Source organism: Papaver somniferum, chromosome 9 (assembly GCF_003573695.1).
Source record: "Papaver somniferum cultivar HN1 chromosome 9, ASM357369v1, whole genome shotgun sequence".
NCBI lineage: Eukaryota > Viridiplantae > Streptophyta > Magnoliopsida > Ranunculales > Papaveraceae > Papaver > Papaver somniferum.
In genome coordinates, this window is record NC_039366.1 from 137330999 (window position 1) to 137348762 (window position 17764).

The 17764-nt window shown below is 38.7% G+C and overlaps 1 protein-coding gene and 1 long non-coding RNA gene across 2 annotated transcripts; one reads left to right on the top strand and one right to left on the bottom strand.

Moving 5' to 3' along the window:
- The first annotated feature begins 697 nt into the window (after positions 1-697).
- Positions 698-1890, top strand: LOC113313616 (transcription repressor OFP8-like). Its single transcript, XM_026562411.1, has one exon. It carries the CDS (start codon positions 1017-1019, stop codon positions 1629-1631), a length of 615 nt encoding a protein of 204 aa, XP_026418196.1. The 5' UTR covers positions 698-1016; the 3' UTR covers positions 1632-1890.
- A 9899-nt stretch (positions 1891-11789) lies between these two features.
- Positions 11790-13644, bottom strand: LOC113308320. The gene is made up of 4 exons (XR_003339674.1): positions 13496-13644; positions 12675-12726; positions 12115-12261; positions 11790-11992 (listed from the first exon to the last, which is right to left on the bottom strand). It is a non-coding gene; the product is annotated as an uncharacterized LOC113308320 (long non-coding RNA).
- Positions 13645-17764: the final 4120 nt, after the last annotated feature.

The following is a 17764-nucleotide window of genomic DNA, read 5'->3' on the forward strand; positions in this document are numbered from 1 at the left end:
CATTAAAAAAAGAAAACTAGATTTTTGCAGTCATTGAAGAAACAACAGAAATTGATCATCGGTTCCTTTGTCCACTGGGATGCTTACAGAGATGCCTTTGCTTTAGCATCCATGGGGTTGGCTTCCCATCCCAATTGCTCTGAATTCACAATAATTTCCTGAAAAGTTATTGATAGAGACCGCAAAACTTATTGAGTCATTTACTTTAAAAGAGGTATCAAATCTAACAGTTCATTCACAATTTCCTGTATTTTTTAATGACTTTAGACGATAATGGATTTGAAATTAATATTTTGAGGATACATTCCTCTAACAAAACTCTACGCTCGTATCAAAAATAAGTACATTCTAAAATATTAAACCTCATAATCTATCAATCTTAATTTTAAGGGTTGAGAATTTGTTTGACATTGAACGGTTGATTTTCAAAGTAGTAAACAATAATTTTATACGTTTTTAGAACGTGCTCATTTTTTATAGGAATGTAGATATTTTTAAGAATTAGTTTTTATTTAATAAAAAATATTAGATATTGTGAAAATAGAGCGATGTTGATACTACAGTAGCTACAATTTATATGTAGCGAAATTGGACACAACTTGCATTTGTTGGCTGCAAAAAAAATCATTTTTTATTCGTTTTGTACTCATATAATACAGCATTTATTTTCGTGATCTTATAAGAAATTGCATTTTCGTTTTCTTTCGTTCTACTAGCATAATAAATCAGTGCAAAAAACTAAGGAAACCCCACCTAAGGCTCACATGCACAATTTATGGAGGACCCTTTCAATCTTTCATCACCACACCAGACCCCTCTTAAAAATCCAAGCTTCTCCAAATCTTCTGTATATATAAACTCTCTCTTTCTTTCTATTTCTCTTTACTTACTTCCAAAGCCACAAGAGTTGTTTACTCAATCTCTATCAAACACACCACCACCCCAGATACCCAGATATTTCTTTTCTTCGTCTATTCTTAGAGTCTAATCTTCTGTTTTTTTTGTATCTGAAAAAAATGTCTACGAGTAACAGGAGAAAGCTATTACAGAATACAATAGCAGTAAACGTAGGATGCAGTTGTAGAAGATTGAAGCTTGCCGACATATTCAGACCCAACATAAGAAGACCCAATCGGATCATCAGAGCTTCAACAACAACAACATCATCATCGTCAAGATCAACATCAACTACTAACAAGAAGAAGAAGAAATCTGATCTATGTAACTCGTCGACAAGTTCATGGGATAAAGGTACAGGTTTATCAACTCTATCTCTGAATGATGATGAAGATGAAGATGATTCTAATACTACATTTGATACAACCCCACGCTATTATTCAGAACCCGAACCTACAGATTATTCAAGTGACCCGAATAAGAAGGTGAAAGGGTATGGTCGAATCAATGAAAGTTTAGCAATTGAGAAGGATTCTGATGACCCGTACGTTGATTTTCGACATTCAATGCTGCAAATGATTTTGGAGAAACAAATTTACTCAAGGGATGATTTAAGAGAGCTTCTTCAATGCTTTTTATCTCTGAATTCTCCCTATCACCATGAAATCATTATCCAGGTTTTTACAGAGATCTGGAATGGAGTTTTCTCGGTGAAACCCTATAATAATTACTAATTAGTAATCACTCCACTAATTCTTAGTTTTTAATTTCTAATTAGGCCGTCCTCATCACGTGGTTTCCGGTTTCGTACGTGTGTTAGTCGCATTATTTGTTTCACACTTGTAGCTTGTAATGTTAATGTTAACGTAGGGTGCAATGGTGAATGGTGTATGAATGAAGTGGTAAAATTTTAGAAAGGTTAGATTTTTTTTTTTTTTTTTTTGACAATGTTGTTGATCATGACTGAAATGTAGAAAAACAAAATGGCGTTTTAATGAGAAAGTGATATCTTTTTGTCAATTGTGCAATGCTGTTCTGGGTTTTGCATTTGATTGAATGAATGAGTTGAATAAATAGTACTGCTAGTAGCTTGAGATATCTTCACTGCACATGTCTTCTTATCATGTTAAAGTCTGCGGGCATTCAACTCAAAACCAATTGTCAATAACTGGAGTAGCTCCACATCTTATACGGACCGCACCTTTACTCCGCATCATCCGATTTAATCGTCCGCGTGTTTGTAAGACCCGCCGAGACTACACGTGAGGGGACGTGTTGAGATTATTAGTCCCACATGATTGGGTTATTTAAGATCCTTCAGTTTATAAACTATTAGGGCCTCTCCACTCATTGCCAATTGGCCTTGAGTTGGATGCCCGAAGACTTTAACATGGTATCAGAGTCAAGGCCCCATACCCAGACCTGCGTACGCCGGGTGTAGGCCGAGTTACTGGCCGAAGTGTTTAACCGATTTTGTCACTTGTACACCCGGGGTGTAGGCCGGTGCCGATACTGGCCGAGGTGTTACCCCTTGATTTAGTCACTCACCTGTGTACGCCTGTTACCGATGGACTGGTAACTCGTACATAGGTCCACGTGTGAGGCCCGGTGACTAACCTTACACGTGAGGGGGCGTGTGAAAGGACAAATAGTCCCACGTCGCTATAATCCTCTTAATTAATTTAAAATATAATATGGAAGGGCGGCTCCACTCGTTGCCAATTAGTTTTGAGTTGGACGCCCGCAGACTTTAACGGTTAACAAAGAGTTGCAGTTGAGATACCTTAATTGCTCATGTCTTCTTGATAATGTCTGTGAAGTGTACTGCTGATGCTTCGAAAAAATGACAACCACAATCGATCAACTTTGTTCAAAGTTTCTTGGTCTGACTTCAGCGATTAAGTTGGGGTCATAAATAGGCGAACACGGGACAAATGCGCTTGCCCAATTGTTCGTGCAGTACACAAATGGTCACTAAATTGGTACGTGAACTGCACCCTATGGTTCTCAATCTAATAGACTGACGATTATTTAAACTTATGGCTTGAATACATCACCTTAATGACATGATATCATGAAGATGGAAGAGATAAGTAGTTGCAAAAAATTAACTTCCAAACTTAAATGATCATTGCTAAGCTGTGACTTCTACTATATCATCTAGTCTAGCTAGCAATAGCATATGTACCACCATCCAAGTTATAATGACGCTGTTTAATCGACTGTGTCTTACACTCTCACTGCATTGGAAAGGTTGAAACAATGTCAGCGAAAATAAATCTGGAGTAGAGTACACTTCATATCCAATTCAATTGATTGTCCTCTGATCAGGATCTACAGAAGAAAAGATTTGACATGCCAGGCCAGGACAACCACAGTTTTTTTTTTCACAGATTTCATTTACTATTAAAATGATATCATGAGGGTCTACCAGCCTTGTAGGGCTGAAAATTTATGTAGCAAAATAGTAGTAGTAAGTATGAACATTCAGGGTAATAAAGTGGGGTTACAATTTCTCATGATCAAAGGCAGACCTATCATTCTAATGAAGATCTATAGACCACTACAATATCCGCATCCAATAAAAAGATGTCTAATTTCCTACCATCATCTCTTTGCTTCAAAGAGGATCCGATTAGCTTTTGGTTTGCTTTCGTTGTAACAGAAGATCCATGTCATTTTCTATGGTATATTTCACCAAACTTATTTTTATAATTGAAGATATATTCGTTTTGTAAGGGCTGATATCAGCTCTACTAAGAGTTGATACCAGTTCATTGATCCAATGGTTAGGATTGTTAGGATTTTTTTGTCCTATATAGATTGCTATTGGACCTTATTAGAGCTGGTATCAACTTTCGTAAATCATACGGCCTGTTCAGAAAAAAGAAAGAACCATTTTAGCAAATTATAGAGCCCACATTTCCTTGCAACGCCATCGACAACTTTCAAAGTAACAAGCCTAGCTAAAAATACACTAAGGTCGAGCATTTTGGAGACAAAAATGTCCACCGTCATCTTTAATGTGGTTTATCCCAAAGCCAACCATGGATTCTTTTTTTATGCTACTGGAAAACATATCATTGAGCCTGTGCAAACGGCAAAATTATGTAATGAGAATCATGAGTTTCATTTATGAGAGGATTAGGTTACAGAAAATAGTCTTTAGCTACTTACTTAGTCTGTAGATGAATCAGAACAAAATACACAGTGGCGGAACTGGAAATTTAGTGTAGGGGTGGCTTTTGAGCTGGACCATTTGTAAAGGGCTGGCTTAAGCCCATTAGTTTAGACCTGATTTACTACCTCCACTGAAATATGACCTAATCAAGAGATATGTCATATGTGTAGGCCAAGCACTATAGCAGAGCGTTTCCCTTCGCTATAGCGTAATGAATAGAGCTGGCAAACAAGTCGAAACCCGCGGATAAACCCGTATCCGACCTGTGAAAATCCTAATCCGGCTTGGCTGGTTTATAAACAAGCCGGGTTAGGGTTCGAAAAATGTTGGCTTGTAGGAAAACGGGTTAACCCGGATCGAAACCCGCAAGCTCACCCGTTAACCCGTAATTTCATTCCCTATAGTATATTTATTATGCCGCGTGTCCCATACTCCCATTCCCATTAATATAACGTGTGTCCCTCATATATAATTGAGAAACCCTAGCGGTAGCGGCGTCTTCTTTTCTTTCTTTTTCTTCTTCTCTTCTTCTTCATTCTTCCCTGATGGACAAAACAATTGGCTCCTCTTTATTTTCTTCTTAATCTTAATTGAAACGAAAAAGTTCTTAATCATCTTATCAATTGATGAAAACAATTAACACGGATTTAAATATGGAGATAGAAATAGGTGGTGATTACTGTTGATTTGAGAAAAAGATGGAATTGAAAGTGAATCGGGAAAACAGAGAAGTTTCTGAAGAAGCTAGGGTTTGAATTTTCGCTGCTGCTGCTGTGACAAACGAGAATTGATTTTGGTTTAAATCTGAATCTATGTTGCAATTCAGAAGATGGGTTAGTGGCAGAAATTGAGATAGGGGTTTGACTAAATTTATGCGTCTGAGCCGTGAGAGAAGATGAAGAACAGCTAGTCGGTGTCATGATTGAATCTGAAATGGTGAATTAAGATATTGATTTTTTTTGTAAGCATGTTTGATTGGTTAAATCAATCTTCTGAAAAATTAATTTTTAATTTTGGGGTTTTGGAGATAACTTTATTAACATTGAAGTTACGAAAGAGAAGATTAATTGATTCTCCAAAAGAGAATTGTTAGTTTTTGGTTGAAGATATCATGAACTGATGAAGTAGTACTAAACAATTTAAAGTCTACTAATGATTGTTGTTAAGTTTTGCAATTTTGAATCTTGATTCTTGATTCTTTGATCTTTTCATTAAGTTTTTAAATTTTGCTATTAAGGTTTCGTTGGTGTGACACACTGTTGAATATGTTGATTGAATTAAATCGAAATATTAAATGAAATAGATGAATGTTAGGTTGCAGGGAAGGAGCTTAAGCTTTAGATGGCCTGAATGTGGCCTGAAATAGACCAGAAATCAGAGGAAACTTGGTTTCTTGCAAGTTCTAACTAGAAACACGGGATAAACCGTGAACCCGCAAGTTTTACCCGTTACGGGTGCGGGTTGAGAAAATGACCACCCGTGAAGAATATCAACCCGCAGGTTTTGGCCCGTGTTAATCCGAACCCGTGTAACCCGTAACAAGTCAGCCCCGCCCTGCCCGTTTGCCAGCTCTAGTAATGAAGCTAGATGAAATGAGCATGAATAGGGCTGCACAAAACCGACTCAACCCACCAACTCAACCCACACCCGCCTGAAATTACCCGCACCCGATCCAACCCGCTTAGAAGCGGGTCGACTATGGTCACATCATCAAAACCCATCGTATGGTGGGTCGACTGTGGGTGACAGCTTCCCTCACCGACCCAACCCACCCACCCGCCAAAATATTTCTAAGCTAATTCTAACCCTTATATTACCTATCCTAAATGAACCACAGCCGTTGAAGTAATGATATATAATGCACTCTATTATCTTTTGAGCTTTAAACAGTTGAACTTATTTCTTGTTATTGTTAGCTTTATCACTTTGCATGTAGTTTGCAACTTTGCACCAACTTCTTACTTCTCTGATTTTTATTTTGTAAACACTTGACCTTGGGGTCAGCTTTTTGATAAAAGCTATTACTTTTAGTTATTTGTATACAGGTAAGTTTAACAGTAAGACTGTAACTGTAATGTAATGTTTATTGTATGGTGGGTAACCCACCACCCACCCAATCCAACCCACCATAATGTGGGTCGGGTGAAAACCGACCCATTGTAATGTTGGGTTGGTTGCGGGTGACAACTTCTATTACCCGCGCATCATTGGGTTGGGTGGTGGGTGAGGCCAAAACCGACCCAATCCAACCCGTGTGCAGCCCTAAGCATGAAGGTGCGCCTCACTATGGGTGAGGGGCATCGCTCAGCTTAACCGTTAGTTTATGTGTGGTGCAAATAGTGCAAAAATAGAAACTTGGTTCCCGTTTTTTTCAAAAAAAAATTTGTTTGGAGAAGTTGTAGGTTAAAAGATAATTAAGAGAAAAAAATATAATAGGAAAAATAAAGAGTCAAAAAATGTGAAATAGAGAAGTACCAGAGTAGAAAAGTGAAAACCAAATATCGATACTCACTGTCCGTTAAGTGTTGAATTTTCGTAAAGTAATTTTTCAAACGTCTCGTCCCTTAGCTTAAAGGTGGATCAGATCTGATCAACTTTTAAGAGTAGCGAAATGAAAAGAAGAAAAATCGCCACACTAAAGCGAAGCGAAAAATCATAGTAGTTGGATTTCGCTACAATTATGTTATAGCGAAGCGAAATACTCCACCATAGTGCTTTACCTTATGAATATCCCTAAAACCGGTTCCTGTTGAAGTAGTAAATTTTGTCATTTGACATGCCACGTGGACTGGCAAATGTGTTTTTCACATTAATAAAATAGTATATTTAGTTGTGTTTGGGACCTTTATTAATAAAAATTTATTTATATGTGTGAAGTGTGTGTGCGCTTTTTATTAGATTTTAGATATTATAATGTATTTAACAAGACCTTTATGTATAATAAAAATAACCAAAATTTATTGGAAAATAGGATATATAGATAACCTAGAGACAAAGTCTTTATCGCTAGAGATACAGACTTTAAGAAGCTACCAAATCTCTATCGAGAAGTCAAGACTACCGCTCGGTAGAGACTTCATATTGATGAGCCAACTGAAAAATTTTCCACTTAGCCAATTAAGTTCGCAATTTTGACACACCTATAATGAGTGAAAAACTAGCAAATGAATAGATTTTCTAGCTCCGTAGGAACCCTCCTAAATGACAAACTCATATGCAAAATAGTAAATTTATCATTATGCCATATAAGGCAGAGTCTCTACCAAGCAATAGAGTATTGACCGCTCAGTATAGACTACTACATCGCGTGACCAAGTCCTTATCACCAGCCATAGAAACTTGGTCACCCGGTGTTATGTATGTCAGTCGATGTTTTGTTATCCAACGATTGTAAATAAATCCTTTGTGAATTTAATCCTATACAATTCAACTCACACAGTCACTATATCTCTCATTTGAATGAACCTAAGGGATAGGGTGAGTTGAAGAGAGAGAATCCCTAAAGATCGGTCTGTGACTCAATATATGAATCGCAGATTTTTTTTCTTCCTATCTACTCAATCTTCTCAGGTGTTCGGGCAAATCTAATTCGGTTCAGGTGGTTTTCGTTGATCCTATCATTAAGTGTTTTACTTAATCTTTTTCAGTGACAATAAACATGGATTTAAGCGACAATACTGAAAACCCAAATAGGGTTTCGCAAGTTGTGATATTTCAAAAAACTTCTAAAGAACTTGCATCGATTACTTTAATTGACGATCTAGATGATGAAAGGTATGCTCTATGAAGATTCTCCTTAATTGGTCAATTAGATCTTATTAAGATTAAATTTGTGGATGTTGTTAGTATTTTAAAAATGCAATGGAAATTAACAGGATCATGTCAATTAATTCCCTCGGGGAACCGTTTCTTTACTATCAAATTACCTAATAAAAAGGATAAACATTATGTTAAAACAGGAAGGTGGGAGGTTGTTGATCAATTTCTCCAGAATTGGATTCCAAACTTTAGACCAGAAAACCAGAAGATTTTGACTGCAATGTTGTGGGTTAACTTTCTAGGTCTAAGCTTAAAATATTTGGATGAAGCAACTCTGTTCAAAATCAGTAGAGTTATTGGTAATCCAATCAAAGTTCAACCACCGTTAGTCAATCAAATCAATATGAAAACAAAAGATAAACCACAATTATCTAGTTTCCCACCAACGGTACGCGCTAGAGCTTCTCAATCCCAAATAAGACTTTAACTGAGCGGCCGTAAGAGATTTCGCCTAATTAGGTTGCTCTCCTCTCCGAATAGGTGGCTTCACCAGTAACAGTACAACAGGGGAAGTTTACTGTCACGAAGGATTAGTTTGCTCGAAATGCAAACTTCAAGTATTTATAGACAAGGAAGTTTGGACACCAAGGAATTTCCAAAACCGAAAATATTCTCAAGATATTCTATAATAATTTCCATATTCGGTTTTCATAATTCCTGAGAATGCTCTGTCCAAAATAATGATCGAAAATCTCCTTGGAAAATCTTTAACTAGCAAATGCACATTACTAATTCTTATTTTCCATATATAATTAAAAACCTTAATTAAAAGATTCTTAACTTATTTAATTTCGATCCTGGGATTTATTTCCTTCTTAGCCGTTAAGGAATATCTTTGAACAATAAAAAAATATATGCATTATTGCATGTGTTCAAAGTGTGTCGACATCCTTTCTTTGTAAGTTCTCTTTCATACTTACTCACTTGAAACCGATTTACCACACTTCCAAACAAGTTTAGAATTGGCTCATCTGACTTTCAAGAGCTATGTGATTGATCAAAAACTTCTCAATCACAAATCATGGGTTTAACGGTTCTACCAAAACAAGTTTCGGTTCTATCTCCATGTGAGTATTGTGCATAGTCACACTAGCTTCCCGAAATTCGGTTGACTAGGTACTAGGATCGGTTCCCCACATATATATGGTATCTAACTCATATGTGTTGCACATGTCCATAGGATCGGTTCCCCTTTGCTTAAAAACGTGTTGCACATGTCCATAGGATCGGTTCCCCTTTGCCTAAAAACGTGTTGCACATGTCCATAGGATCGGTTCCCCTTTATGCTATAAACATTGTTGTACCCCATACAAGGATCGATTCCCCTTTGTGATGTGATGCACCTCTTACTAGGATCGGTTCCCCTTTACCCAGTGTTAGGCCTTACAAACTACATAAACTCGATCATACCAACAGGTGATTACTTAAGATCGGTTTCACTAATAAAAGTCATACCAATACAAAAGTCAGGCCTCATGTGAATAGTTTTACCGAGAACACAAACAAGTCATGAGCGGTTATACTAATCACACACATATTGGTCGTTCATAACATATGCAATGAAGAACATTCCCAATAACGCCTGGCGATTTTCTTTTTCGGTTCACAAACAAAGTTCATGAACTTACTTCCTTAAAACACATGTAACAACATTGTTTGCTAGGATGAAATCCTCACCTCATACCCATACATAATCACAATACCATTCATACGATTATGTTGATGTCTTATCTACAAAGTTTAATGGTTAAGCAATAAACCTTGTATTGTATTCCTTAATACTATGTCTATCTAGAGTGTTCATGCTTCGCAGTTTTGTTTTCAATATGCATGACTTGAAAGATACGTTAGGGAATGAAACAGTTCAAGTCAAATATCACAAACCTCAAGTGGAAGGATGATGTTGTGGTTGTAGTTCGTACTTCTTCACTTCTTCAAGTCTTCGCAATACTATATTGTAGAATCACAAACGATGAGACGAAGGTGTTTGTGACTACTTTTCTATCTTGCCTATCGGAGATATAAATCTCAAGCCAATTTTACAGTTGCACTCAATCACGATAGAAACAGCAAGATCAGATCACGCAACTACAAAGAGAATAGTTGGGCCTGGCTTCACAATCCCAATGAAGTCTTCAAGTCGTTAACCTACAGGATCTCGAGAAGAAACCTAAGGTTAAAGGAGAATCGACTCTAGTTATGCAACTAGTAACACACAGGAGGTGTGGGGATTAGGTTTCCCAGTTGCTAGAGTTCTCCTTTATATAATTTTCAAATCAGGTTTGCAATCCAAGTTACCTTGGTAACAAAGCATTCAATATTCACTGTTAGATGAAAAACCTGATTCAACCAAGCTAATATCTTGCAACCGTTAGATCGAACTTAGCTTGTTACACACAAATGAAATGTACCCTCATTTAGGTTTATGTAACCATACCCAAACGTGTACACCATGTTGGTTCACAAATCGTTAATCGAGGTTTGTCAGATGATTACTCTCATATCAACCTTATTCATCTTAACCATAACTAGTTCAAATGAAACTAGTTAAAGAGTTGTTCAATTGCTATATTCTCATAGATTTATACAATAACACAATTGAAGCAGATTCACTCGAATCAATACATGAACAGTATAGCCACGGTTTGCAAAGATTGCATTCCTTAATAATAATTGTTTAAGTTCACTAGATTTTTTGCCTGTGCTACGCACCGGGCATCTTTATCTTTTAACCATATTTTTGATTTGGTGTGCTACGCTTCTTCCCATTCCGCCGGGGCGCATTTTTGATTTGTTGTGGCTCGGCTTTGCCTCCCCCGTCGTACATTTTTGGCTTTGCCTCACCCCGTCTCTTAGGATTTTTTATTTGGTGTCATGCGGCTTCGCCTCCCCATTGTGATGCATTTTTAATTTGGTGTGGCTCTCCTTTATATTTGATTTGGTGTGGTCCGCTTTGCCTCACCCTGTCACGATGTACTTTTAATTTGGTCCCTCGGCGGGGCGTCTTCCCGCCCCTTTTCGGTGCACTAAACCTTCTTCTCTTTTTCTAACAAAAATGGCATGTAACCCGTGCTCTGCATAAGGTTGGATGACAATTTAGAAGAGATGCGTTAAACCTTCTTATTCTTTAACAAAAAATTTAGGCTCATGTATCCCATGCTACGCACCAAGTCCGATGAGAATTTTAACGCCCCAATGACTGTTCTCGGTCCCTTGGCATATCAGAGCTTGCTTCACCATGAGCTCAAAATGTTTTTCTTGGGGATCGACTGTATGCTTCAAGTACAAAATGTTCTATAGATGCACTGTTTGTCTTGTAACGGATGGGAACATTGTGAGTATTCTTCCTTTCTTATCAACTCTTTGTTAGTAAATTGAATATCCAAAGCCTTTTAGCAATAAAATAGTAAGCTTCTGGAAACAATAAAATAGAGCAAAAAAAGCTCATTTGTAAACATAACAGATAAGATCCCACACAAAATAAATGTGACAATCGATAGTTTCCTTTCCCTTATCTTTTTGTTATAATAATGATCCACATGTGAACTAAATATCCTCCGTGAAGATGCTGCAGAATATGCAAGGATACATAAGCTGCAAAATGGCTTATGTACCACCCAGAACATTAAAGTCACAACTTAAATAACGGTCGGTGCATGGAAGCACTTCACAAAACCATCTACTTTCCGCTTCCCATAAATGAAACCCGGTCTTAGTACAATACCTGAGAAATTTTGTTAAGCCAAAAGATTTGCATGAAGAGCTACAGGTATGTGCAGAATTGTACATTTGTAAAAAAAAAAATGGTTCGCAAGAAGAAATGTGAACAGTAATAATAATAGTAGGTGAAGTTTCAAGAAAATGAAAATTTTGGTGTCGCCAAAATGTACATGCTAAAAATAAGTTTGTAATGGAAGGAATTCCCTTATGTACAAACTCACATAACGACGTTTTTATATTATGGATTAAGGTTGTTTGGGAATTTCGACAGAACCTCTGATTTTGCTTTTCTCTTTCCAGTGAAGTATCCGGAAGACCGTAGAAAGGGCGGGAGATTGTAGTCATGTACAGAGATCAGCACAAACTTGGGAATTCCTACAATAGAAACACATGACTGTCAGATTAATGTTCAGCATAGAGAAAAGCACTGCCAAGGAAAGTGACACAAAGTCGTAGTTCTGAAATTCATCATAAGTCATAACATTTCATTTCCCTACCATACTCCTTTGCAGCATCTACTGCCAAAACGTTCGCCTCACCATTTATATTTTTCATTTGTTCATCACTTCCAAAACCTCCAATAGTTGACACAACTGCTATAGCACCAACCACTACTTCGTCTCAATTCGCATAAAAAACATCTCCTGCATAAAGAAAAGAAAGGTAAGGTTACACCATAGGAACACAGTTGTACAAATAATCATCTCTAAGGACACATAAACCAGAATCTAACTGTTGGAGGAGAGACAAATAGTCGCGAGCAACCTAGCTTCCCGATGGGGCAAGGCAAAAATACATATCGTCTACCGCAAATGTGAAACAAACTCAATTCAAGAAGTAGACCCATGCGAGTTCAAGAACTTAATGTGAAACAAACTCAATTCCCGTGGGTGCCGGTGCAGATAATGCATCACATTTGGGCAGTTTACAGTTCTCATAAAGTTGGAATTCAAACATCTTTTATTTTGGCTCCAAGGGATATTTAGTCTAATCTTGATTCTGGATATACTAAATTGCAGAAAAAATAATATCAAAAACTTCATGAATTAAAAATAACCTGATCTTCCTGCGGTATAATAAAATATGATGGCATAATAAGTTTGCAGTACCTGTAATTGAACATATGCAAGAGTGATTAATAATTCAGTAAAGCATAGCAGGTACTTTATTTTCCCAATCTCTTTAAGTATGTACATATGCAAGGAAAGGTATTGAACAACCAAACTTAAGGGAAATTCAATATTTGGGTTGAGTTTGAATATTTCTTTTTTGTAAACCCAATTTGGTGCGTTGAATGAAGAACATAATAAGAAGTATGATAGTTGACATGCATCAAACCGATAAATCAGCAATTTAAGCTACAATATTCTAGTAATTTCACAATGAGCACCACCCACAACTTGTCAGAAGGCTATGTTAACCAAACTGGAACAGAACAATACTCACGTTTTGAGGTCATATAACTCCAAAGAGTGTTAGAAACTATCGTGAGAATTATGCTGAGAGAATATGAGCAAATCTTATTTATACAAAGTAATAAGAAATACTACGCTTTCGCTGTGATTGTTATACAGGAAGTACTCTTTACCATTAGGGAGTATATCTAATTAGAGTTGCAAAAAATCTCTAAAAACATTTCTGGCACGCAACCAATAACCAAACATTGACATGTTTCTTTTCCTTGCTTAGTAAGTTGTTGCGTAGCTTCCATTCAGATATTCAAGCTTTAACAACCTCAAAAGCTGCTACAACATCCAATAATTCCGAGAGCAATATATCATATATAAGCTAGGAGCCAGAAAGCCAGTATAGATAATGCCGAAGAAGAAGGGATATCACCAGATTTAGTTCTATAGTAGGATTTGTCCGTGAATTTACCTGAATAAAGGATATCATCAGAAGTAGCTAAATAAAGTGAACTAATTCCAGATCAAACTGGACATCTTCAAAATCTTCTACATTCGGCATGAAAGGAGATTCTGTTAGGCATTGATTGTTGTTTCCTTCTCGTAAAGCACCATTGTTCCAATGCCCTGATGCAACTCAAGACCTTTAGGTACCTAAAATAAGTATAAGTAATAATTAAAGAAGAAAATATAGATGCCTGAATAATAGTTTTTCTTGAGTCTTCGAAACAATTAGTGTCCCTGCTCACCTTCGCAGATATCCTGAAAGATAGAAATAATGCATCCAAGGATATGAGATAAGGAAAACTCTGAATTCAATTCAAAATTTTCTCAATACATTTATCAGCTTTGTGTGTACATATCTCACCATCAAACACGTGTATATAGGAAGATACGTGGAAAGCATGCAGGCCAATACATCAAAACACGATATACCGCGGAATACCAAATAACTCCCTAAGAGTTACTTTATCTCATCCCCAAAAGAAGCTAAGATCAACGGTGAAGAGAAAGTTAGCTGACACGGATGTGACAGGGGCAGAAGACACTTGTCTGACACGAGCAGGCGCCTCAACTACCCGCATTAAACACTCTGAGCAGTATACGTATCGATCAACCCGTGGAACGAGCGAGGATGGCTCTGCGTGATCAAGTGATGAACGAAGACCTCCGCGGGATGGACACGAAACACAAGAAGATAAGGTTTCAACGGCCCTCACAGATGGGTCCCACACTCTAACCCTATAAATACGCCCTCTCCACCAAGAGGGAAGGGGATCGGAAAAATCAGGGAGAGAAGGAGAGAGAATAATTGTGAGTGTAAGTCTTTTACAATAGATAGACATATGTAAACTCCAAAGTCATTCGACTATCCCTGTAACCCTCAAGTATATAGTGAAACAACAAACCCCGTGGACGTAGGCCTTAGTGCTGAACCACGTAAAATCCCCGTCTTATTTACATTTCAGCACTTTATATTTGCTTAGCGCTCCATGAGTTTTACTTTTATGCTTTGCTTTCTTTATCTTCCCCTGCGTAAACGCCCCCCGCAAGGTTATCAGATGAGGCTATGATAAACCCGAAGGTTTTGAGCCAAGGAATCAATGCCATTGATTTATCAGTGCGAACATTGTTTGTGAACATATAAATGCCTTCGCGATTTACGTGTTCACAATTTGGCGCTAGAAACAGGGACTCCGTCCCGGTAAAAGATTTATCTTATCCTGTGATTTCATAACTAAATTAGCATATGATTGCTCTGCTTCATTAGCTCTGACAGTACTTATATTTTGTTAACTTTACCATGTTCAAAAAACGCACCCGTTATCTTCGGTAGTTCCGGCAGTATCGTCGTTTACTGGTTAAAAGAGTTATTATTTAGATCCACGGATTTACATATTTTTAGATCTCGTACGGACCTGTCTTTCCGTTGAGTTTTCGTAAGTTTTCAAAGGATTTACGTACAGTTTTAAAAGGGATATTCTCGCGTTTCCTCGTACTTTCAATGAATCCGCACTTCTAATAAGAATTTAATCCATGTATTTTAACTCATGTTTTAATCGAATGAGCTTCCCTAAGAGTTCTCTGTGGCCCTCGGGCAGTTTTTCCCTGTCTTGGAATTTCGCAAACTAACCCAATCCGCACGGACATTTCTGTTTCTCGCTGTTTGAAATTCCCTTGTGCAGAAATATGCAAGAAGTAGGAAAATCCAAACCCACGTCAAAGGAAGCACCGAGGACAACCCCGGTCATCACCCGGATCAAGGAGAAAGGAGGCAAAGTCAAAATGACCAGTCAGAGACAGAACACTGCGGAAATCACTTCGCCTATGAACGCCAACTCCGTTGCAGCCGCGGCACTTAGAGCAGCGGCAACAAAATATAATACGACAGCGGCAACCCCGAAGACTACGGAAGCCATGAAAACTCTTGCTACGAATCAATTTCACCAACCAAAAGAAAAGGTGGATGAATCCAGAACATACCAACCCGCGCATCCGCCAAACTTCGGAATGCCATCTGGTCAAAACGACGCAGTACTCTGTAGATACTTCCCATCGAGTCTGAAAGGATCGGCATTGTCTTGGTTTGATAATCTGCCGCCAGACTCCATCCACTCCTACGACCAACTCGCTGAAAAGTTCTTAAGAACTTACATGTACAACAAGGCTGTTAATACTGGAATGGATAAGCTCTTTTCACTGGCAATCGGCTATAAGGAAACCACGAGGGAATACACCAACAGATGGCACAAGGTCTGCCAAGCCATAGGAAGTGTGGATCCGGTGGTAAGTATCAACTGCTACAAGTGGGGATTAGACCGAATGAGCCCACTCTTTGTTGAGATTCATGGAAGCGTGCCTAAGACAGAGGGGGACCTTCGAATAATTATTGAAAAGCACGCTCGTCTTGAAGAAATCCAGCGTGAAAACCCGAGGGCGTACCCGCAGAGGCCTCACCGTACAAATTCTGCAGAACAAACCACGGGATCCAAAAGGAATTGCTCAGTGGAACGACCTCACGAAGATAGGAAAGAACGAAGGGATGAACGGCGAAAAGCGGATGTTCGAAGATCAAGTTTACACAAAGCTCAATGCTAGCTATGCACGGATCCTGCGGGAGATCAAAGGAATGGAAAATCTGGAATGGCCATGGTCTAGGGGAAAACAACCCCCAAGAACCGAGAAGTCCAAGGATTACTGTGAATACCACTGTTTCAACGGACACCAGACCGAAAAATGTAAAAACCTCAAAATAATGATCCAAAAATTGATTGATGCTGGCGAGCTCAAACATTACATACTAAAGGATGTCGCCGAGGATAGATCTAAACGAACCAAGCCAGTCCAACTTCCAGAAGGGAACCGCACAATCAACACCATCTCGTGTTCTGAAGCCACATGGCCCTCACTCACAGCACAGATAGGAAAGAGGTTACGGAAGCAGTTCGAAGACCGCTGCGAATCGTATAAGATCGATGGGATAGAGGTGGACGAACATGAAGAGTGGATGGACTCACCTATTATCTTCGATGCTGAAGATGTCGAAGAGGATATGGAAGACCATAACGACCCCCTGGTCCTCACACTACCCGTGGCTGGATGTAACCTTAAAAAGATCCTCATAGACGGGGGAAGCTCAGTGAACGTTCTATTCTACGATGCATTCAAACGAATGAAGCTCCATGAAGAACAGCTAATGACCTCTTATTACACCATCTATGGATTTAATGGAGAACCCACGAAGCCATTGGGAGACATCGTGTTGCAGGTAGACGCCGGACCCATGAAAGTAGAAACACGGTTCAGCGTAGTGGATGCCCCGTCCCCTACAACACCATTATTGGACGAAAATGGTTACATAAACTCAAGGGAGTGGCGACAACGTACTACCAATATCTCAGATTCCCTACACCTGAGGGAGTGATGGAAATCAAGGGAGATCGGGTCTCTGCAAGAGAGTGCCAAGCCACTCAGGATCGCATCAACACCGAAAAAGAAAAGCAACAAAAAACCCGAAGACTTAAGAATAAAGAGGCTGCGAAAGAGAAGGCCATAGATCTGTTCCTCAAAGAAACTACAGGAAGGAATTTGACCAAAGATGATAATGTCCTGAGCACAGAGACAAGTACTTCAGCAGCCAACGAGGGACGGAAACATACCAAGTAGCAATCAAAGAACGTCCCAGTCCTCGGGGATCTGAAGCCGGTGTTCACGCCAGTAGAGCCCGTAAAAGAAATCAACATAGGAACGGAAGAAAACCCGAAGATGATCAAAGTAGGGACCATAATGGACGAAAAAAGAGAAGATTCTCTGACCAAGTTACTTAAAGAATACGCAGATGTATTCTCTTGGAAATTAGGAGATATGCCTGGGATTGACCCAAAAATAATCCAACACGAGCTGCGCTTCAAACCAGGCACGCCACCTTTCAGACAGAAAATAAGAAAAGTTGCGCCGGAATATCATAAGGCAGTGGAAAAAGAACTTCGAAAACTACTAGACGCAGGTTTCATCAAGGAGGTCAAGTACCCTACGTGGATCTCCAATATGGTCGTCGTTCCTAAGAAAAATGGAGGGGTTAGGATATGCATCGATTTCACCAACCTCAACAAAGCATGTCCAAAGGATAGCTATCCATTGCCAAGCATAGATCAGCTGGTGGAAGCAGTAGAAGGATATGAAGAACTGTCATTCATGGATGGACATTCTGGCTACAACCAAGTGGCCCTGGCAGAAGAGG